Below are 25,162 nucleotides of genomic sequence, written 5' to 3'. Positions count from 1 at the left end.
AAAAAGTAGCCCTATGCTTTGTCCTCTACAACTGTAGTGTTGTGTGCTTTGACTTCAATGCGGAAGAACTAGAGAGCAGAAAGCTACACGTGGAATCGTGATAATGATCATGATTATGAAACTGCCAGTGTAAACCAAGCACATAGCTTTGTGGCAGACATAGATCTTATAGAAATGACATTTGTGGTGTTCTAATCTCTGCCTCTAATTAGAGTGCGACCTCGGTATAGCCAAGAGGTTTTGTGCACCATTGTATGGTTCTGTGTACCCATTGGTTTTGCATGTCACCACCTCACTCACTGGTGACTTAGTGCTGGCTTCGTTGGACGTTGCTTGCTGCACATTTTAAAGCTCTAGAGGATCATGACTCTTGCTAGTGGTAGGAAACCTTTTTAAATATCTGGAGCTGTAAATTTAACTATATTCTCAATAAATTAAGATACAATTATCAGTGCTGCATAGAAAAAGTAGCACCAAAAACTGCAGCAAGTTTGCCTGTTAAATACAAGCAGTTCTATGAAATGCATATGAAAAATTTGCAAGTAAACCAAAGAAATCTGAAGCTTTCCTGCAAAATAGCACAGGTTGTAGCTGCAGTGTGTGAATCCAATTTATAAATTCTCTATACTACAATGCATAATCTGGATGCTGCCGTAAGATGCCGCTAGGGCCACGTACTGTATGTCTATATGTGATTGTGCTGTAAAAACCGATTATGCTTTACAATATTATGCCGTAACAGTTACAAATGATAATTTTGTGCATAATGACTATTACAGATTAGGTTATTGCTTATTTTCATTACTACTGCAGGCACAAAGAACAAGTAAACAGTACCTGAACTGCCTTGTTTTTCAGGTGTTCGATGAACTAGAAATATTTCCTTTGGGTATTTACAACGTGCATCTTATCAAGTCTGGAGGTGAAACTGATTTTGGTAAGCTTAGTTTAGAGTAATCATAGAAAAATAGTACAGTGTAATCTTATTGAAGGAAAAATGTAATGTACGGTCATGGGGAAAAGTTTTCAGACCGACACAAATTCTGTTTTTCACAAAGTTTGCTGCTTCGGTGTCTTTAGATCTTTTAGTTGGATGTTTCTATGGTTAATGAAGTACGGTTATAAGCATTTTATTAGTTTTTACACTTGTATTGACAAATATATCAAGTTTATGCAAAGGCTTGACAATTACAGTGTTCTCCCTTATTTTTCAAGACTTGTTCAATTCAGCCTGGCAGCTGGATATCAACTTCTGGGCCAAATCCTGACTGATGACAATACATTATTTACTAATCAGTAGTGTTGAGCATTCCAATACTGCAAATATCGGGTATCGGCCGATATTTGCAGTATCGGAATTCCGATACCGAGTTCCGATACTTTTGCAACATCGGATACCGGAATTGGAAGTTCCCATTATGCAAAGAGCCAGTTTCATTTAATTCTGCCAATGAGGAATCATTAGAAGTGTGGGCACATCCTGTTCTGCATGTTAGGCATGTAACTACTGGCATGGCTGTGATTGGCTGCTGAAATGATGTCATGATGCACTTTAAAAGTCGCCGCCGCCGCCATTTTGGGTTCACTCTGATGTGAATTCAGTTAGGGACAGGACACTGTGTTCTGACTGAGGGCCAGTTTTGAGATAGCGATTTGCTTCATTGTGCTTTATCCAGGCTAATTTAGCAACCACTGTGTGAGAACCTTGTTTTTGCCTTGCAGCGTTGTTCACGGCTGTCTGCAAGGTGTCTGTGTGAGTGCAACTCACTCTGTAGTCTGGTCTGCAGCCACAGCTGGTTGTAGTCAGCTCAGCGTGTGTCACTGCCTCATACTGTTCCATTGTCCTTTTTTCAATTAGTGCAGCCTGCTGCACATTTTTTCAAATTTATCCTATTAGTGGGTTTCCATAGGTATCCTGCTAGATTGTGTAAAAACCCAGCAGGAAGTACGGCGGCGTCTAAAAATCACTAAAATTGACAAATCTCCGGGCCCGGATGGTATACACCCCCGAGTACTGCAGGAATTAAGTACAGTCATTGATAGACCATTATTTTTAATCTTTAAAGAGTCCATAATAACAGGGTCTGTGCCACAGGACTGGCGTATAGCAAATGTGGTGCCAATATTCAAAAAGGGGACAAAAACTGAACTCGGTAATTATAGGCCAGTAAGCTTAACCTCTACTGTGGGTAAAATGCTGGAGGGCATTCTAAGGGATGCTATGCTGGAGTATCTGAAGAGGAATAACCTCATGACCCAGTATCAGCACGGATTTACTTGGGACCATTCATGTCAGACTAATTTGATCAGTTTCTATGAAGAGGTAAGTTCCGGACTGGACCAAGGGAACCCAGTAGATGTAGTGTATATGGACTTTTCAAAAGCTTTTGATACTGTGCCACACAACAGGTTGATACATAAAATGAGAATAATGGGGATAGGGGAAAATATGTGTAAGTGGGTTGAGCGCTGGCTCAGGGATAGGATCAAAGGGTGGTATTAATGGAACACACTCGGACTGGGTCGCGGTTAGCAGTGGGGTACCACAGGGGTCAGTATTGGGCCCTCTTCTTTTTAACATATTTGTTAATGACCTTGTAGGGGGCATTCAGAGTAGAATTTCAATATTTGCAGATGACACTAAACTCTGCAGGGTAATCAATACAGGGGAGGACAAGTTTATGTTACAGGATGATTTATGTAAACTAGAAGCTTGGGCTGATAAGTGGCAAATGAGCTTCAATGGGGATAAATGTAAGGTCATGCACTTGGGTAGAAGTAATAAGATGTATAACTATGTGCTTAATTCTAAAACTCTGGACAAAACCGTCAATGAAAAAGACCTGGGTGTATGGGTGGATGACAAACTCATTCAGTGGCCAGTGTCAGGCAGCTGCTACTAAGGCAAATAAAATAATGGGATGCATTAAAAGAGGCATAGATGCTCATGAGGAGAACATAATTTTACCTCTTTACAAGTCACTTGTTCGACCACACTTAGAATACTGTGCACAGTTCTGGTCTCAGGTGTATAAGAAAGACATAGCAGAACTGGAGCGGGTGCAGAGAAGAGCGACCAAGGTTATTAGAGGACTGGGGGGTCTGCAATAGCAGGATAGGTTATTACACTTGGGGCTATTTAGTTTGAAAAAATGAAGACTAAGGGGTGATCTTATTTTCATGTATAAATATATGAGGGGACAGTGACAGGGACAAGGGGGCATCCTTTACGTCTAGAGGAAAGAAGGTTTAAGTATAATAACAGATGCGGATTCTTTACTGTAAGAGCAGTGAGACTATGGAACTCTCTGCCGTATGATGTTGTAATGAGTGATTCATTACTTAAATTTAAGAGGGGACTGGATACCTTTCTGGAAAAGTATAATGTTACAGGGTATATACAGTGGGGCAAAAAAGTATTTAGTCAGTCAGCAATAGTGCAAGTTCCACCACTTAAAAAGATGAGAGGCGTCTGTAATTTACATCATAGGTAGACCTCAACTATGGGAGACAAACTGAGAAAAAAAAATCCAGAAAATCACATTGTCTGTTTTTTTAACATTTGATTTGCATATTATGGTGGAAAATAAGTATTTGGTCAGAAACAAAATTTCATCTCAATACTTTGTAATATATCCTTTGTTGGCAATGACAGAGGTCAAACGTTTTCTGTAAGTCTTCACAAGGTTGCCACACACTGTTGTTGGTATGTTGGCCCATTCCTCCAGGCAGATCTCCTCTAGAGCAGTGATGTTTTTGGCTTTTCGCTTGGCAACACGGACTTTCAACTCCCTCCAAAGGTTTTCTATAGGGTTGAGATCTGGAGACTGGCTAGGCCACTCCAGGACCTTGAAATGCTTCTTACGAAGCCACTCCTTCGTTGCCCTGGCGGTGTGCTTTGGATCATTGTCATGTTAAAAGACCCAGCCACGTTTCATCTTCAATGCCCTTGCTGATGGAAGGAGGTTTGCACTCAAAATCTCACGATACATGGCCCCATTCATTCTTTCATGTACCCGGATCAGTCGTCCTGGCCCCTTTACAGAGAAACAGCCCCAAAGCATGATGTTTCCACCACCATGCTTTACAGTAGGTATGGTGTTTGATGGATGCAACTCAGTATTCTTTTTCCTCCAAACACGACAAGTTGTGTTTCTACCAAACAGTTCCAGTTTGGCTTCATCAGACCATAGGACATTCTCCCAAAACTCCTCTGGATCATCCAAATGCTCTCTAGCAAACTTCAGACGGGCTCGGACATGTACTGGCTTAAGCAGTGGGACACGTCTGGCACTGCAGGATCTGAGTCCATGGTGGCGTAGTGTGTTACTTATGGTAGGCCTTGTTACATTGGTCCCAGCTCTCTGCAGTTCATTCACTAGGTCCCCCCGTGTGGTCCTGGAATTTTTGCTCACCGTTCTTGTGATCATTCTGACCCCACGGGGTGGGATTTTGCGTGGAGCCCCAGATCGAGGGAGATTATCAGTGGTCTTGTATGTCTTCCATTTTCTAATTATTGCTCCCACTGTTGATTTCTTCACTCCAAGCTGGTTGGCTATTGCAGATTCAGTCTTCCCAGCCTGGTGCAGGACTACAATTTTGTTTCTGGTGTCCTTTGACAGCTCTTTGGTCTTCACCATAGTGGAGTTTGGAGTCAGACTGTTTGAGGGTGTGCACAGGTGTCTTTTTATACTGATAACAAGTTTAAACAGGTGCCATTACTACAGGTAATGAGTGGAGGAAAGAGGAGACTCTTAAAGAAGAAGTTACAGGTCTGTGAGAGCCAGAAATCTTGATTGTTTGTTTCTGACCAAATACTTATTTTCCACCATAATATGCAAATAAAATGTTAAAAAAACAGACAATGTGATTTTCTGGATTTTTTTTTCTCAGTTTGTCTCCCATAGTTGAGGTCTACCTATGATGTAAATTACAGACGCCTCTCATCTTTTTAAGTGGTGGAACTTGCACTATTGCTGACTGACTAAATACTTTTTTGCCCCACTGTATACTAGATTCCTTGATAGGGCGTTGATCCAGGGAACTAGTCTGATTGCCGTATGTGGAGTCGGGAAGGAATTTTTTCCCCAATGTGGAGCTTACTCTTTGCCACATGTTTTTTTTTTGCCTTCCTCTGGATCAACATGTTAGGGCATGTTAGGTTAGGCTATGGGTTGAACTAGATGGACTTAAAGTCTTTCTTCAACCTTAATAACTATATAACTATATAGGATTACATAGAGGAGCTTTTTGGCCTTGCAGCGCCGTTCATGGCTGTCTGCACAGTCTCTGTGTGAGTGCAGGTCACTCTGTAGTCTGTTCTGATGCCACAGCTGGTTGTAGTTAGCTCATGGTGCGTCACTGCCTCATACTGTTCCATTGACCTTTTTTCAATCAGTGCTACCTGCTGCACATTTTTTCAAATTTTTCCTATTAGTGGGTTTCCTTCCATATCCTGCTAGATTGTGGAAAACCACTATATAGGAGTACATAGAGGAGCTTTTTTTGGCCTTGCAGCGCTGTTTACGGCTGTCTGCACGGTCTCTGTGTGAGTGCAGGTCACTCTGTAGTCTGTTCTGCTGCTACAGCTGGTTGTAGTCAGCTAAGGGTGCATCACTGCCTCATACTGTTTCATTGTCCTTTTTTCAATTAGTGCTGCCTGCTGCACATTTTTTCAAATTTATCCTATTAGTGGGTTTCCATCCGTATCCTGCTAAATTGTAGAAAAATACTATATAGGAGTACATAGAGGAGCTTTTTTTGGCCTTGCAGTGCCGTTCACGGTTGTCTGCACGGTCTCTGAGGGAGTGCAGCTCACTCTGTAGTCTGTTCTGCGAAAAATACTAAAAGTTAATAAAGTTCATCAGACACTCCACTTTACAGTTGTGTAGGTCACATTAGCTCATATTAAAGAGTCTAGTCCACTCTTTATAAAATTAGTGTTTCTTATAACAGAGCAAAAAAAGGGGAGAAGCCAGCGCAGCCTAAGGTTAAGACGCAATACATGAAGTGCAAATGCACATATTAATTTCTAACTGTATTTTCAAAATGAGACATTTAGCAAACAATTGATCAATTCTTTGAGCCACCCCGCCTCTTCACGGCAATCTCATATTGGGGCAGTCCTACACTACGTTTTTTATATTCGCTGTGCCATAAAGGCCTCCTAAATGAACTAAATGCAAGACCACATTAAAAACATGCTGTACCTGGAGCATATACTGAGTCACCCCCATGGCGCCAGAGTAGGCAAGCGAGGATAAAGGTTGACCAGGTCCAGACAGACATTTCGGATCCAACCTCCACACTGCCCATCCAGAGCCACAGATGAAGAGTGAAACAGGCTGAGGCCAGCGCAGCCTAAGGTTAAGACGCAATACATGAAGTGCAAATGCACATATTAATTTCTAACTGTATTTTCAAAATGAGACATTTAGCAAACAATTGATCAATTCTTTGAGCCACCCCGCCTCTTCACGGCAATCTCATATTGGGGCAGTCCTACACTACGTTTTTTATATTCGCTGTGCCATAAAGGCCTCCTAAATGAACTAAATGCAAGACCACATTAAAAACATGCTACCCCATTATGAGAATGCCGTGAAGGGGCGGGGTAGCTCAAAGAATTGATCAATTGTTTGCTAAATGTCTCATATTTGAAATACAGTTAGAATTTATGCGCAATTGCTCTTCAGTTATTGCGTTCTGACTATAAGCAGTGCTGGCTTCTTCCCTTTTTTTAGTGTTTCTTATACCTGTTAGCAGCTGTTCAGGAATAAGCACACTAAGCCCTTAGTACTTTTCTGCCTATCTTTATCAGTTTACCAAGATGAAGAAGGCAGGGAGTAAGGCACATGGTCATGGGTGTGGAGTTTCTGCAGGGAGAGGACGTGGGGATTCTGTGCCTGCTGCAGGCACCGGTGACTCATCATCCCCCAGTTTTAGCAGAGGACAGTCCTTCATGCGTAGCTTTGTAGAAGCTCGCCGTACCCCGCTGCTGCGGGATGAACAAATTGTGAAGCTGTTGTCAGATGGATGGCAGCTAACGCATCGACTTCAATTAGTGCCACTTCCTCTCAGGCACAGAGCACTGAAGAGCACCCATCTGTCTCTTCACCACCTGCCAAATTGCCCTCTCTACTTGTGTTCTCTGAATCTCTTGGCTTGGAAAGAGGGGGCCAGTCAAGCAGCATTCGAGAAATGGAAGAAGAGGCAGTATGCAGTAATGCCCAACAGCTTTGTCGGGTGGGCCAGTGCCTCCAGTCAGCACACCTCAGTATGCATCTGATGATGAGACTCAGGTGCCACTTTCTGGTGCATACTGTGCTGCTGAGACTACCCAGGAGAAGCAGTTGGTGGAAGAGGGTAGTGTAGATGATGAGGTCCTTGACCCATCATGGTGTGAGGTACAAGAAGGTGGTGGGAGCAGCTCTGAGGAAGAGATTGCCCAAACAGCCCAAAGAGGGAGAGGGAGGGGGAAGACTGTGTTGCCTGTAGCCTCCACTTCGGCACCCATTAGGAGCATGCCTCTTCCAAAAGCCAAAGCGTGCGCTCCCAAGACTTACAATGCCTGGTCCTTTTTTGACACGGTTTCAGATGACATTTGCTTTGTCAAATGCAAGCTGTGAAATCAGAAAGTCAAAAGAGGGAAAAGTGTCAGCAGCCTCAATACCACAAATATGTGGAAACATGTGCGGGCCAAGCACGTGGTGGAGTTACAAAAACACACTGAAGACCTAGGCCAACCTACAGTGACACCTACCACTTTTCAGCTCGTGTTGCAGCCTCTTCCTCCAGCTCACACACAGCTGGTTCTGCTTCCTCACAGGATCGCCATGGAAGAACCTCTGGCACTGTTGTACAGAGACCCAGTGTAATTCCACCCACAGCACCACATTCCCTGTCATCCTCACATTCCCAGCCCAGTCTACAGCCATCGGTAGCACAGGCATGGGAGAAAAGTGCCCATTCTCGGCAAACCACCCCCGAGCACAGGCTCCGAATGCTGGCATTGCAAAACTACTGTCCCTTGAAATGCTCTCATTCAAGCTGGTGGAGACTGACACCTTCCGTAACTTGATGGCATTGGCAGTCCCACAATACAACGTGCCCAGCTGCTTTTATTTCAACAGGCAAGGCGTCCCTGCCCTGCAAAAGCATGTGGAGGGAAACATTGAACATGCTCTACTAAACGCCATCAGTAGCAAGGTCCACCTCACCACCGATGCGTGGACCAGTCACCATGGACAGGGATGATACCTTTCCCTCACTGACCATTGGGTAAATGTTGTGGAGCCGGGTACAGATCTTGCGAGTGGCGCTGTGCATGTTCTGCCAACTCCAAGGATTGCCGGAATCCAGTCTGTACACATTGACTCCTCCTCATACTCCAGTTCCTCTGAATCAGCGCTGCGGGAGCCGTCGCAGTCTACCTCCACCTTGACCCATGAAAGCTTACCTGTTACGACCGATATGAGCACAGCCGTGGCTAAACGTCAACAGGCCGTATTGAAATTAATTTCTTTGGGGAATTGAAGCCACACAGTTCATGAGCTCTGGAATGCCATCAAGCAGGAGAGCGATGTGTGGTTTGTGCCAGCGAATCTCCAGCCAGGCATGGTAGTGTGTGACAATGGCCAAAATCTGGTGGTAGCTCTGGGCCTAGGTAACCTCACTCACATCCCTTGTCTGGCACATGTGCTCAACTTGGTCGTGCAGAGTTTTTTGAGGGACTATCCAGATCTTGATGCACTGCTGCACAAGGTCCGCCTAGAGTGTGCTCACTTGCGGCGTTCCAGCATGGCAAGATCATGCCTTGCAGCTCTGTAGCGCCTATTCCGCCTTCTGGAACATCGCATCATATGTGGCCTACCCACCAGGTGGAATTCAACATTACATATGTTGGAGCGGTTGTGTGAGCAGCAGGCAGCAGTAATGGAGTTCCAGCTGCATCAAACGCAAAGAAGTCGCACTGCGCACCGTTCGGACTTCACAACCACTGAGTGGGCCACTATGAAGGACATCTGCCAGGTTTTGCGTGCCTTCGATGATTCCACGCGGATGGCGAGTGCAGAGGTTGCACTAGTCAGCATGACTGTCCCCCTTATCTGCCTGCTTCAAAAAACACTGCAAGCACTAAGGGATGAGGTTGTGGAAGAGGTGGAGGATGAGGAGTAATAAATGCCATCTGCTTCTGGACAGTCTGCGCAACGTGGTTCCTCACAAAGGCCTAGACAGGGGACACTTTGTGAGGAGAATGAGAATGAATCAATGGAGGAGGAAGACATCTGTCCAGAGGAGGGAGTTACACAAAGCTCCAGTAGTCGGTAAGTAGAGCGAGGGTGGTGTGATGCAGAGCAGGCAGAGATCACGCCTCAAGCAGGGGACAGCGTTTCTTGGCCAGTTGACAGTCTGCAGCACATGGTTGATTTCATGCTGCAGTGCCTGAGAAACGACCGCCGCATCGCCCACATTCTCAACACGGCTGATTATTGGGTGTACACCCTCCTAGATCCTTGCTACTGGGACAACTTACAAAGCCTCATAACACCGTTAAACCGGGAGTGTAAAATGCGGGAGTACCAAGACACACTGGTGCATTCCAACATCTTCTCCAGTCCAACCGAGAGCAGTGCTGCTAGTGCTTTACAAAGCAGCTCAGTGCGTCGAGGCAGTGGAGGAAGCTCTGCACAAACAGGGAGCAGAAGCAGTGCCTCAGCACAAGGCAAGACCAGTATGGCCCAACTGTGGCAAAGTTTTGTGTGCCCACTACAAATGTCTACACCATCACAGACAGCTCCAGTCAGCAGGAGGCAACGTTTCCGTTAGATGGTGACCGACTACATGTGTTGCCCTCTCACTGTACTCCCAGACGGCTCTTCCCCCTTCAAGTTTTGGGTCTCTAAGCTGGATACATGGCCTGAGCTTAGCCAGTATGCATTGGAGGTGCTGGCTTGCCCTGCTGCTGGTGTATTATCGGAACACGTCTTTAGTGCCGCAGGTGGTGTACTAACAGACCGTCGCATGCGACTATCCTCCGATAACGTTGACTGGCTTACTTTTCTGAAAATGAACAAGGCCTGGATCTCGCAGGAATTTGCCACTCCTCTTCCAGATTAAATAATTGGTTGGCAACAGTATCCAGGTCTCCTGTTGTGTTCATGTTTCTACCACCTGAACTGCAATCCCTGGGCTCCAACACCGCCAGTTGCTGCTCAGAAGTGCCATCTGCACAGTCAACACATTACCCAGTGTTATTGGGTTTCAGTAACGTTATTGGGTTACATTACCCAGTGTTATTGGATTTCCCCTGCTGTGTGTGCGGCAATGCCTCCACTCTGCTTCTCCTGCATTCCCTGGGCTCCAACACCGCCAGTTGCTGCTCACTCAACTACAGATTAGAAACTTGCTCCAATTAGGCCTCAGCCTACACTGTGTTTCTCCTGTAATCCCTGGGCTCCAACACCGCCAGTTGCTGCTCGGAAGTGCCGTCTGCACAGTCAACACCTGCTCCAGTGTTATTGTGGTTCAGTAACGTCAGCTGATCCCCAGCTGTGTATCCAGCAATTGCTCCTGCTCCCCCCACACTCACACAAATACAGATTAGAAACTTGCTCCAATTAGGCCTCGGCCTACACTCTGTTTCTCCTGTAATCCCTGGGCTCCAACACCGCCAGTTGCTGCTCAGAAGTGCTGTCTGCACAGTCAACACCTGCTCCAGTGTTATTGGGGTTCAGTAACGTCAGCTGATCCCCAGCTGTGTATAATAATAATATAATAATCTTTATTTTTATATAGCTCTAACATATTTTCCGCAGCGCTTTACAGTTTGCACACATTATCATCGCTGTCCCCGATGGGGCTCACAATCTAAATTCCCTAACAGTATGTCTTTGTAATGTGGGAGGAAACCGGAGCACCCGGAGGAAACCCACACAAACACGGAGAGAACATACAAACTCTTTGCAGATGCTGTCCTGAGTGGGATTAGAACCCAAGACTCCAGCGCTGCAAAAGCGGCAGTGCTAACCACTGCGCCACCGTGCTCCTGCTCCCTCCACACTCGCACAACTACAGATTAGACCCTTGCTCCAATTAGGCATCGGCCTACACTCTGTTTCTCCTGGTTCCAGTACCGTCAGCTGGTTCCAGGCAGAGCCTTTGGCTTAGGTGCCTCCTTCTGGGTATCCGAGTTCGACCAACGTCTTGTGGTCCTTGGTAGTGCTTTCTGGCATGGGTACCTCCTGCTTAGTAACCGGGTTCCAGTACCGTCAACTGGTCCACGGTAGTTCCATTGGCTCTTATACCTTTTGCTACCCATCCGGGTTCCAATACCATCAACTGGTTCTCGGCAGTATCTTTTGCTCTTGTACCTTCTGCTCCCCATCCTGGTTTCAGTACCGTCAGCTGGTTCCAGGCAGAGCCTTTGGCTTAGGTGCCTCCTTCTGGGTATCCGAGTTCCACCAACGTCTTGTGGTCCTTGGTAGTGCTTTTTAGCACGGGTACCTCCTGCTTAGTAACGGGTTCCAGTACCGTCAGCTGGTCCTTGGTAGTTCCATTGGCTCTTGTGCCTTCTGCTACCCATCCGGGTTCCAGTATCGTCAGCTGGTTCTCGGCAGTGTCTTTTGCTCTTGTACCTTCTGCTCCCTATCCTGGTTCCAGTACCATCAGCTAGTTCCAGGCAGAGCCTTTGGCTTAGGTGCCTCCTTCTGGGAATCTGAGTTCCACCAACGTCTGCTGGTCCTTGGTAGTGCTTTTTTGCACGGGTACCTCCTGCTTAGTAACCGGGTCCCAGTACCGTCAGCTGGTCCTCGGTAGTTCCATTGGCTCTTGTACCTTCAGGTAGACATCCGGGTTCCAGTACCATCAGCTGGTTCTCGGCAGTTCTTCAGCCTTCTTGTAACTTCTGCTACATTTCCAAGTTCAAGACCCTAAAGACGACAACTGTTATGATCTGGTGGCCTAGGAGCAGCATGAGACGGACTCTGGAGAAGGTGGTCCCTGTACTGACCGCAAACCCTGAACCTAGCAGCGCAACTAAAAGTAGCCGTGGGGGGTACCTGACACTCCCTAGACCCCTCGGCACAGCCTAAGATCTAACTTCCCCTAAAGACAGAAACAGGAAACCTATCTTGCCTCAGAGAAAATCCCCAAAGGATAGATAGCCCCCCACAAATATTGACGGTGAGAGGAGAGGGAAATAACATACGCAGAAATGAAATCAGATTTTAGCATAGGAGGCCATACTAGCTAAAAAGAAAGAATAGAACAGAGTACTATGCGGTCAGTACAAAAACACTAGAAAATATCCACCACAGAAAATATGAATCACCACATCTGACTAAAGACATGGGGGTATATCTGCATCTCCAGATACACAGCTTAGCTGCAAAAAATCCTTCACAGACAAAGCTGAACAAGACAAAAACATGAATATGCACAAAACATTAAGGTCCACAGCAGGTGGACAGCAAAAACAAAGCCAGGACTTATCTTTGTAGAACAGCACAGCAAACTGGAGAGACCAGCAGGGAAGTGAATCCTTCAAAAACAATGGACAACTGGCAGGGACTAAAGAGTCCAGCAAGGCTATATACCCCAGTCAGTTTTGCAATTAGTAGATACACCTGTCCAATCCTGCAGTCCAGTCACAACTGCATTACCCTCTACAACCACTGGAGGGAGCCCAAAAGCTGAATTCACAACAGTACACCCCCCTTGAGGAGGGGTCACCGAACCCTCACCAGAGCCCCCAGGCCGATCAGGATGAGCCCGATGAAAGGTACGAACCAAATCAGCGGCATGGACATCAGAGGCAGAAACCCAAGAATTATCCTCCTGGCCATAACACTTCCATTTGACAAGGTACTGAAGCTTCCGCCTCGAAAAACGAGAATCCAAAATCTTCTCAACCACATATTCCAACTCCCCATCGACCAACACAGGGGCCGGAGGATCAACAGAGGGAACAACGGGCTCCACAAATTTCCGCAACAAAGATCTATGGAAGACATTATGAATAGCAAAAGAGGCCGGAAGCGCCAGGCGAAAGGACACTGGATTAATAATCTCAGAAATCTTATAAGGACCAATAAATTGAGGCTTAAACTTAGGGGAAGAAACCTTCATAGGAACATGACGGGAAGATAACCAAACTAGATCCCCAACCCGAAGCCGGAAACCAACACACCGACGACGGTTAGCAAAATGTTGAGCCTCCTCCTGAGACAACACCAAATTGTCCACCACATGAGCCCAAATCTGCTGCAACCTGTCGACCACAGAATCCACACCAGGAAGGTCAGAAGGCTCAACCTGCCCAGAAGAAAAACGAGGATGAAAACCAAAATTACAAAAAAAAGGCGAAACCAAAGTAGCCGAACTAGCCCGATTATTAAGGGCAAACTCGGCCAATGGCAAAAAAGCCACCCAATCATCCTGATCAGCAGACACAAAGCATCTCAAATAGGTCTCCAAGGTCTGATTAGTTCTCTCAGTCTGGCCATTTGTCTGAGGATGAAATGCAGAAAAAAAGACAAATCAATGCCCAGCTTGGCACAAAAGGCCCACCAAAACCTAGAGACAAACTGGGAACCTCTGTCGGACACAATATTCTCCGGAATACCATGCAAAAGTACCACATGCTGAAAAAACAACGGAACCAAATCAGAAGAAGAAGGCAATTTAGGCAAAGGCACCAAATGAACCATCTTAGAAAATCGGTCACAGACAACCCAGATAACCGACATTCTTTGGGAAACCGGAAGATCGGAAATAAAATCCATAGAAATATGTGTCCAGGGCCTCTCGGGGACCGGTAATGGCAAAAGCAACCCACTAGCGTGGGAACAGCAAGGCTTAGCCCGCGCACAAATCCCACAGGACTGCACAAAAGAACGCACATCCCGCGACAAAGAAGGCCACTAAAAGGACCTACCAACCAAATCTCTGGTACCAAAAATCCCAGGATGGCCAGCCAACACAGAACAATGAACCTGAGAAATAACTTTACTAGTCCATCAATCAGGAACAAACAGTTTCCCCACAGAACAGCGGTCAGGTTTATTAGCCTGAAATTCCTGAAGAACCCAATAAAATCAGGGGAGATGGCAGAAAGAATCACCCCTTCCTTCAAAATGCCGACTGGCTCAAGAACCCCAGGGGAATCAGGAAAAAAAACTCCTAGAGAGGGCATCCGCCTTAACATTCATAGTACCAGGAATGTACGAGACCACAAAATCAAAACGGGAGAAAAACGGGGACCATCGAGCCTGTCTAGGATTCAGCCGTTTGGCAGACTCGAGGTAAATCAGATTCTTATGATCGGTCAGGACCACAATACGGTGCTTGGCCCCCTCAAGCCAATGTCGCCACTCCTCAAATGCCCACTTCATAGCCAACAACTCCCGATTGCCAACATCATAATTGCGTTCCGCAGGCGAAAACTTCCGAGAAAAGAAGGCACATGGTTTCATCAAGGAACCATCAGAATTCCTCTGAGACAAAACGGCCCCAGCCCCAATCTCAGATGCGTCAACCTCAACCTGAAATGGAAGAGAAATATCTGGCTGACGCAACACAGGGGCAGAAGTAAATCAGCGTTTAAGCTCCTGAAAGGCAGAGACAGCCTCGGAGGAACAATTCGTCACATCAGCGCCTCTCTTGGTCAAATCGGTCAGAGGTTTAACCACACTGGAGAAGTTGGCAATGAAACGACGATAAAAATTAGCAAAGCCCAAGAATTTCTGAAGGCTCTTCACAGATGTGGGCTGAATCCAATCATGAATGGCCTGAACCTTAACCGGATCCATTTCTATAGATGAGGGAGAAAAAATGAAACCCAAAAAAGAAACCTTCTGCACTCCAAAGAGGCACTTTGACCCCTTCACAAATAAAGCATTATTACGGAGGATCTGAAATACCATCCTGACCTGTTTCACATGAGACTCCCAATCATTGGAAAAAATCAAAATATCATCCAAATATACAACCATGAATTTATCAAGATAACTCCGAAATATATCATGCATGAAGGATTGGAACACAGATGGGGCATTAGAGAGTCAGAATGGCATCACAAGGTATTCAAAATGGCCTTCGGGCGTATTAAATGCAGTTTTCCATTCGTCACCCTGCTTAATACGAATAAGATTATATGCCCCTCGAAGGTCAATCTTAGTAAACCAGCTAGCCCCCTTAATCCTAGCAAACAAATCAGTAAGCAAAGGCAAAGGATATTGAAGTTTGACCGTGATCTTATTCAAGAGGTGATAATCAATACAGGTTCTCAAGGAGCCATCCTTCTTGGCAACAAAAAAGAACCCCGCTCCCAGCGGTGAAGAAGATGGCCGAATATGCCCTTTCTCCAAAGACTCCTTAATATAGCTCCGCATGGCGGCATGTTCAGGCACAGACAGGTTGAAAAGTCGGCCCTTAGAGAATTTACAACCTGGAATCAAGTCAATAGCACAATCACAGTCCCTATGCGGTGGAAGGGAACTGGATTTGGGCTCATCGAATACATCCTGGAAGTCTGACAAAAACTCAGGAATTTCAGAAGAGGGGGAAGAGGAAATTGACATCAAAGGAACCTGATCATGAACCCCCTGACAACCCCAACTAGTCACAGACATGGATTTCCAATCTAACACCGGATTATGTAGCTGCAACCATGGAAAACCCAGCACAGTATCATCATGCAAATTATGCAACACCAGAAAACGACAATCTTCCTGATGGGCCGGCGCCATGCGCATGGTCAGCTGTGTCCAAAACTGGGGCTTATTTTTAGCCAACGGTGTAGCATCAATGCCCCTCAAAGGAATAGGGTTCTGCAAAGGCTGCAAGGGAAAACCACAACGTCTGGCAAATTCTAAGTCCATTAAGTTCAGAGCGGCGCCTGAATCCACAAATGCCATGACAGAAAATGATGATAATGAGCAGATCAAGGTCACAGATAACAGAAATTTAGGTTGTATAGTACTGATGGTAACAGAACTAGCAATTCTCTTTATACGCTTAGGGCAATCAGAAATAACATGAGCAGAATCGCCGCAGTAAAAACACAACCTATTCTGACGCCTGAATGTTTGACGCTCAGCTCTAGACAAAGTCCTATCACACTGCATAGGCTCAGGGCTCCACTCAGAGGACAACGCCGTAGAGTGCACAACTCTGCGCTCGCGCAAGCGCCGATCAATCTGAATGGCCAGAGACATAGAATCACTCAGACCAGTAGGCGTGGGGAACCCCACCATAACATCTTTAACGGATTCAGAAAGACCCTTTCTGAAAATTGCCGCCAAGGTATCCTCATTCCATTTAGTCAGTACAGACCATTTTCTAAATTTCTGGCAATACGATTCTGCCGCTTCTTGACCCTGACACAGGGCCAACAAGATTTTCTCAGCCTGATCCACAGAATTAGGCTCATCATACAACAACCCCAATGCCTGAAAGAATGAATCAACATTAAGCAAAGCAGGATTGCCAGTTTCCAGGGAAAATGCCCAATCCTGTGGGTCACCACGCAGCAGAGATATGATGATTTTAACCTGCTGAATAGGATCACCAGAAGACCGGATTTGGATCTGTCACCAAAGAACAAATCAGGAGTAGGAACCTTAGGTTCTAAGGCAGGAGTCTGAACAATATATTCTGAAATACCCTGTACCCTAGCAGCAAGCTGATCCACACGAGAAACTAACTCCTGAACACTCATGTTATTACTAGGTTTCGCAGCCACCCAGAGGTAAAGAGGGAGGAACAGGCTAAGGAAAAAAAAATGGCTCAAAAGCTTCTCCCCCTTCTTCTGAGATGCAATTAACTCATTGTTGGCCAGTTGTACTGTTATGATCTGGTGGCCTAGGAGCAGCATGAGACGGACTCTGGAGAAGGTGGTCCCTGTACTGACCGCAAACCCTGAACCTAGCAGCGCAACTAAAAGTAGCCGTGGGGGGTACCTGACACTCCCTAGACCCCTCGGCACAGCCTAAGATCTAACTTCCCCTAAAGACAGAAACAGGAAACCTATCTTGCCTCAGAGAAAATCTCCAAAGGATAGATAGCCCCCCACAAATATTGACGGTGAGAGGAGAGGGAAATAACATACGCAGAAATGAAATCAGATTTTAGCATAGGAGGCCATACTAGCTAAAAAGAAAGAATAGAACAGAGTACTATGCGGTCAGTACAAAAACACTAGAAAAAATCCACCACAGAAAATACGAATCACCACATCTGACTAAAGACATGGGGGGTATATCTGCATCTCCAGAGACACAGCTTAGCTGCAAAAAATCCTTCACAGACAAAGCTGAACAAGACAAAAACACGAATATGCACAAAACATTAAGGTCCACAGCAGGTGGACAGCAAAAACAAAGCCAGGACTTATCTTTGTAGAAAAGCACAGCAAACTGGAGAGACCAGCAGGGAAGTAAATCCTTCAAAAACAATGGACAACTGGCAGGGACTAAAGAGTCCAGCAAGGCTATATACCCCAGTCAGTTTTGCAATTAGTAGATACACCTGTCCAATCCTGCAGTCCAGTCACAACTACATTACCCTCTACAACCACTGGAGGGAGCCCAAAAGCTGAATTCACAACAGACAACCCTGAAGACCACCCCGAAGAAGACTATGACCCCGAGACGACGACCCCGGAGACGATGACCCTGAAGACCACCTCGAAGAAAACGACGACCCCGGAGATGACGACCCTGGAGACGACGACCTGGAGACGTCGACCCTGGAGACGACGACCCTGAAGACCGAGAAGCAGAAGAACAAGAAGCTGCAGAACAAAAAAGCAGAAGAACATTAAGCATAAGACTAAAAATCAGAGCAAATGATATTATCTAAATTATAAGCAGAAAAAGACTAAGCAGTGTATGGGGGTGAGTTCGTTCCTCCTTGTGGTGCCCCTGGAAAAAACCTGGTGCTGCAGGCCAAACTGAACGTGGACAAATCCTGTTGTAAATCTTTTGTGACAGGCATAACGGAAGGTGTAATCTTCAAACTTTTATAGATAACAACTACAGGAATGCCTGTCACAAATAAGAATATGATGAAGAAGAAGAATATGAACATGAAGAAGTAGAATATGAAGAAGAATAATAGTTGAATAAAAAGAATATGAAGAATGTAAAAAAAAAGAATAATAGGAAGAAGGTGAAAAAGAAGAAGATGAATAAGGTGAAGGAGAAGTTGATGAAAAAGATGCTGCTGCTGAGGATGATGAAGAAGAAAGTGCGGGAGAAGTAAAAAAGAAGGTGAAGAGCATGGAAGTAGTGAAACATCAATATCTGACAAAATATAAAAAATCTTAACATAGTCAATATCTTTGAAACTCTGAACGTCTTAAAAAAAAATTGAATTCCTGCTATTCCATTTGATTGGGCTAATCCTCTATGCCTTTAATGTCTCCTCCACCTCCCCCAATACATCCTACATTATTCTTCGTTGTTTGCCTTCATGTAGAATTAACCTACAAGGAAAGAAAGGGTTTATTTTAATTCCGATATTTTTGTCCCATTGACTTGCATTGGTATCGGGTATCGGTATCGGGTATCGGTATCGACGATATCTGGTATTTTTTGGATATCGGCCGATCCAATCCGATACCGATATTTCCGAATATCGGAGGGTATCACTCAACACTACTAATCAGCGCTTGCAGTTTATTACAATCTCATTGTTTTTGTTGGGTCACCTGCTTTTTGAGGATTGCCCATGGGTTTTTAATGGGATTGATATCTGGGAACTTTCTGGCCATGGACCCAAAATAAGGCAATGCTTGTTCACTAAGCCACTTACTTATCACTTTTGCTTTGTGACATGGTGCTCTATCATGCTGGAAAAACTATTTTTATCACCAAATTGCTTATGGATCATTGAGAGAAGTTTCTCTGAAGGAAATTCAGTTATATTTCTTTATTCATGGTAGCGTTCTAAGGAAAAATTGTGAGCGAACCCGCTCCATTGGATGAAACCCCCCACACATGAATGGTCTCAGGATGCTTTGCTGTTGGCAAGACACAGACACGACTTCTAGTTAAATGGTATCTAAACATCCTCCAACAGCAAATATTCCCAACAATCCAGGAAGAATGTGGTAATGAACTATGCTTTTCCCATGTCACAAGGCAAAATTAATAATTAAGTGGCTCTGTGAACAAAATATTGAAATATTTTCACCATGTCCAGAAAACTCCACATGTCTTTATGCCATGGAGAACCAGTGGTCAATACTCAAAAAGTGGGTGGACAAACAAATACACAGAAATTGTGATAAACTCCAAGCAATGATTAGGTGAACATTTGTTGCCATTTGTCAGGATATTGACAAGAAGTTGATACCCACCATGCCGGGGCAAATTTCAGAAGTGTTGAAAAATAAGAAATAACCCAGTAAATATAGAGTACTATATGGTGTCCCGATTCTAACGCATCGGGTATTCTAGAATATGCATGTCCACGTAGTATATTGCCCAGTCACGTAGTATATTGCTCCATGCAGTTATGGCCCCATAGATGCCCCATATAATGGTCCATGCAGTTATGGCCCCATAGATGCCCCATATAATGCTCCATGCAGTTATGGCCCCATAGATGCCCCATATAATGCTCCATGCAGTTATGGCCCCATAGATGCCCCATATAATGCTCCATGCAGTTATGGCTCTATAAATGCCCCATAAAATGCTCCATGCAGTTCTTTGTGGCCCCACAGACGCTCCATACAGCATTGTGCCACATGTAATGCTGCTGCTGCTGCAATAAAAAAAAAATCACATACTCACCTTTCGTCGCTGCTCCTCAGCGTCCCGTCTCTCCGAATTGACTGTTCAGGCAGAGAGCGGCTCGCACACTAATACGTCATCGCGCCCTCTGACCTGCACAGTCAGTGCAAGAGGACGGGAAGACGGAGCGGCGCCCGACTGATGGAACGCGGACAGGTGAATATTAAATACTCACCTGCTCCTGACATTGTCCCTGCCTGTTCCATGGTACCGCAGCTTCTTCACGCCTGCGCGAGAAGGACCTGCCATGACGTAATGGTCACATGACCGTAACGTCATGGCAGGTCCTTCTCGCGCAGGCGCGCAGGGCCTGTGGTGACGTCGCGGTCACATGACCGTGACGTCATGGAAGGTCCTTGTCGCATACCATTCTTAGCATCGGAACATCGCGAAGAGCATGAAAGGCACCGGAGGGTGAGTATATGATGATTTTTTATGTTTTTTATTTTTAACATTAGATCTTTTTACTATTAACGCTGCATAGGCAGCATCAATAGTAAAAACTTGGTCACACAGGGTTAATAGCGGCGGTAATGGAGTGAGTTACCTGCGGCATAACGTGGTCCGTTACCGCCGGCATTAACCCTATGTGAGCGGTGACTGGAGGGGAGTATGCGGGCGCTGGGCAGGATGGAGCGGCCATTTTCTTCCGGACTGTGCCCGTCACTGATTGGTCGCGGCAAAACAGCCACAACCAATCAGCGACTTGGATTACATTACAGACAGAGGCCGCGACCAATGAATATCGATGACAGAAAGACAGACAGACAGACAGAAAGACGGAAGTGACCCTTAGACAATTATATAGTAGATTTGCAAAAATGTGATGTAGTTGTCAGTAAAAGTCTCAAAACCTTTGGCCTTGACTGTACATAGAAGTACCAAACAAAAGGACTCAGTTAAGTCTGAAAGGAGTCATTTTGAGAGATTACAACTGGCAAATTTCAAATTTTAAACCAGGAACATTATAAAATGAAAACCATTATTTTAAATATGAATTAAAAATATTAAATCAAAATTGTCACCAGGTTTTACCCTATAACCCTTTGGCTAAGATGTATTCTATGGAATTAAAACGATGCAAATTTATATCTATTGATCCCTCCTAGTGCCACATTCCTTATCAAGTGAAGTTTAATAACATTGCTGCTGAGTGCAGTAAAGTGCATGTTGGAAGTATCCAGAAGTTCAGAGTGTCCAGGAGGATGGTTATGAATGATGCCTCCAGAAGTATCCACAGGTTGCTTCAGCATAGGGCCTTCACAAGCACAGTGGTGTGTCCCTTTTGTGGGCTAAAGAATTATAGGGCATGCGCAGAACAACAAGGAATCCTCTGCCTGAGGAAAAATTTACTGTGCCTGTGCTGGTTTTCTTTCCTGACACAGCCTGTGGATGCCATTAGAGACTGCATCCATCTCAATCAAGGGAACAGTGCTGGCTTAGCGATTAATTTGCTAGCCACTTGGAAGATCAGAATATGCCCATCACACCCTTCATCCCAAAATAGAAAATGGAGTGGAGTTTTTAGACATTTTTTATTGCACTTTCCACTAATCATAATTAATAGATACACTGGGGGAAATAAGTATTTGATCCGTTGCTGATTTTGTTAGTTTGCCCACTGACAAAGACATGAACAGTCTATAATTTTAAGGGTAGGTTAATTTTAACATTGAGAGATAGAATATCAAAAATAACATCCAGAAAATCACATTATATAAATTATATAAATGTATTTGCATTTTGCAGTGAGAAGTAAGTATTTGATCCCTCTGGCAAACAAGACTTAATACTTGGTGGCAAACCCCTTGTTGGCAAGCACAGCAGTCAGACATTTTCTTGTAGTTGATGATGAAGTTTGTGCACATGACAGGAGGAATTTTGGTCCACTCCTCTTTGCAGATCATCTCTAAAATTTTGAGGCTGTCGCTTGGCAACTTGGAGCTTCAACTCCCTCCATAACTTTGTCTGGCTAGGCCACTCCATGTGGAATGTGCTTCTAAATGTGCTTCTTTTTGAGCCACTCCTTTGTTGCCATGGCTGTATGTTTTGGGTCAATGTCTTGCTGGAAGACCCAGCCAAGACCCATTTTTAATGTCCTGGCAGAGGGAAGGTGGCTGTCAATCAGGATTTTACGGTACATAACTCCACTGCATCAATGGGTAGAATGGATGAAGTAGTCCTGTGCCCTTAACAGATAAACACCCCAAAACATAATGTTTCCACCTCCATGCTTGACAGTGGGGACAGTGTTCTTTGGGTCATAGGCAGCATTTCTCTTCTTATTGGGCATCATTATTCTTTGTGCAGTGTTATATGGGGCATATTTTAACATGGAGCATCTTATTGGGCATCATTATCCTTTGTGCAGCATTATATGGGGCATATTTTAATATGGAGCATCTTATGGGGCCATCATTAACCTTTATGAAGCATTAAATGGGGCATATTTTTGTATGGAGTATCTTATTGGGCCCATCAAGAACTTTATGGAGCATTATATGGGGCGTATTTTGTATGGAGCATCTTATGGGGCTCCTGAATCAATATGGATATTCAAAAACATTTAACTTACTGATGTCTCAATTAATTTTACTTTTATTGGTATCTATTTTTATTTTTGAAATTTATCAGTAGCTGCAGCATTTCCCACCCTAGGCTTATACTCGCGTGATTAAGTTTTTCAAGTTTTTTGTGGCAAAATTAGGTTCCTCGGCTCATACTCGAGTATAGACGGTACTTATTCCCCCACTGTATGTTGTGAAAGGCCTTTAGATGTCAAACATTATGGTGTGAGAGGTTTATTAGGGAAAACCTTTTGCCAGTTTCAGTTTAACACTACTACTCAGTGTCCAAATAGTCTGTAATACACTGTGCAAACAGAGGCTTTGATAATTCCATCCTATAGTGTTAAAATAGTAATGCCATATAGTGCACACCATATATGCTAACTATTACTGTCGCACAATGTTCATATAATACCAACATACACTTCAGACTATACCCTGTAAGCCGGGGTCACACTTGCATGAGCAATGGGTGAAGCTCGCGTGAGTCTCTCGCGTCAGTACCCGGCACTGCTGCCAGCAATTAGAATCGAAGTGTGCGGCTGCATGTGTTTCTATGCAGCTGATTGCTCCAGTCTGAACCCCCGGCAGCAGTACCGGGTATTGATGCGCAAGTGTCTCGCATTGCTCTCGCAAGTGTGACCCCGGCCGCAGACAAAGTATTGGTGAAACAATGGTGTATTGATGCTGATATACAACATATACTTCTCTTTTCTAGGATTTGCCGTTGCAGCTCAGGTTGACGATCACCATGGTCTTTCTCACATCTATGTAAGCTATGTTCACCCTGACGGACTGGCCTACAGAGAAGGTAAGTACCTGTGTGTATTATTTTTGTGCTGGTCAGACTGATATGGCTTTTCATTACAAGGTAACCATTGTTATACAACCCCTGACGAAAATTATGGAATCATCGGCCTTGGAGGATGTTCATTCAGTTGTTTAATTTTGTAGAAAAAAAGCAGATCACAGACATGGCACAAAACTAAAGTAATTTCAAATGATAACTTTCTGGCTTTAAGAAACACTAAAAGAAATCAAGAACAAAAAATGTGGTTTTCAATAATGGTTACTTTTTTAACCAAGCATAGGAAAAAAATTATGGAATCACTGAATTCTGAGGAAAAAATTATGGAATCATGAAAAACAAACAAGCAAAAAAACACTCACATCACTAGTATTTTGTTGCACCACCTCTAGCTTTTATAACAGCCTGCAGTCTCTGAAGCATGGGCTTAATGAGTGCCAAACAGTACTCTTATTCAATGTGGCTCCAACTTTCTCTGATTGATGTTGCCAGATCAGCTTTGCAGATTGGAGCCTTGTCATGGACCATTTTCTTCAACATCCACCAAAGATTTTCAATTGGATTGAAATCCGGACTATTTGCAGGCCATGACATTGACCTTATGAGTCTTTTTTTAAGGAATGTTTTCACAATTTTTGCTCTATAGCAGGATGCATTATCATCTTGAAAAATGATTTCATCATCCCCAAACATCCTTTCAATTGATGGGGTAAGAAGTGTCCAAAATAACAACATAAACTTGTGCATTTATTGAAGATGTAATGACAGGTATCTCCCCAATGCCTTTACCTGGCATGTAGCCCCATATCATAAATTACTGTGGAAATTTGCATGTTCTCTTCAGCCAGTCATGTTTATAAATCTTATTGGAACGGCACCAAACAAAAGTTCCAGCATCACCTTGCCCAATGCAGATTCGTGATTCGTCACTGAATATGACTTTCATCCAGTCATCCACAATCCAGGATTGCTTTTCCTTAGCCCATTGTAACCTTGTTTTTTTCTGTTTAGGTGTTAATTTCTGTTTAGGTGCTAATGATGGCTTTCGTTTAGCTTTTCTGTATGTAAATCTAATTTCATTTAGGCAGTTTCTTACAGTTTGGTCACAGACATTGACTCCAGTTCCACCCATTTGTTCCTCATTTGTTTTGTTGTGCATTTCCTGTTTTGGAGACATAATGCTTTAAGTTTCTGGTCTTTACACTTTGATGTCTTCCTTGGTCTACCAGTATGTTTGCCTTTAACAACCTTCCCATGTTTTGTATTTGGTCCAGATTTTAGACACAGCTGACTGTGAACTACCAACCTCTTTTGCAACATTGTCCTCTTTTAAGAGTTTGATAATCCTCTCCTTTGATTCAATTGACATCTCTCATGTTGGAGCCATGATTCATGTCAGTCCACTTGGTGCAACAGCTCTCCAAGGTGTGATCATTCCTTTTTAGATGTAGACTAATGAGCAGATCTAATTGGATGCAGGTGTTATTTTTGGTATGAAAATTTACAGGGTGATTCCATAATTTTTTCCTCAGAATTGAGTGATTTCATTATTTCCCCCTATGCTTGGTTAAAAAAAAGTAACAATTACTGAATACCACATTTTTTGTTCTTGATTTCTTTAAGTGTTTCTTAAAGCCAGAAAGTTGCCATTTGAAATGACTTTAGTTTAGTGCCATGTCTGTAATCTGCTTTTTTTTTCTTCAAAATTAATCAACTGAATGAACATCCTCCAAGGCCGGTGATTCCATAATTTTTGCCAGGGGTTGTACAAGTAATCCTGTATATAATATTTATAGGATTCCATACAAGCATCTGCTGATGAGTAAAATAATATTTTTTGACATGGCTGCTGATGCTTCCCAACAACTAGAATCATAGGTACAGGTTCAGTCCATGGGTCGAAACCCCTCTGAGTGGCCACCAAGCTGGGTAACACTTAGTTACAATATCAAACGTGCACTTTTACCACTAAACAACCTGGGATG

The 25,162-nt window shown here is 44.3% G+C and overlaps 1 protein-coding gene across 3 annotated transcripts in view; it reads left to right on the top strand.

Moving 5' to 3' along the window:
* TIAM2 (TIAM Rac1 associated GEF 2) overlaps positions 1-25,162 on the top strand; it is an 810,124-nt gene that overhangs the window by 552,025 nt on the left and 232,937 nt on the right. For 2 of the 3 annotated variants that reach the window (XM_069769403.1, XM_069769404.1), the window contains 2 exons: positions 859-937; positions 23,088-23,180. In XM_069769403.1, the coding sequence (XP_069625504.1) occupies positions 859-937; positions 23,088-23,180 (172 nt within the window). Of the gene's footprint in view, positions 1-813; positions 938-23,087; positions 23,181-25,162 lie in introns of all 3 variants that reach the window. The other variant, XM_069769402.1, reaches the window with a different exon arrangement.

This window comes from Ranitomeya imitator, chromosome 5 (assembly GCF_032444005.1).
Source record: "Ranitomeya imitator isolate aRanImi1 chromosome 5, aRanImi1.pri, whole genome shotgun sequence".
Taxonomy (NCBI): Eukaryota; Metazoa; Chordata; class Amphibia; order Anura; family Dendrobatidae; genus Ranitomeya; species Ranitomeya imitator.
Note: the sequence above shows the minus strand (reverse complement) of the source record. Positions and strands in the feature narration are given on the sequence as shown.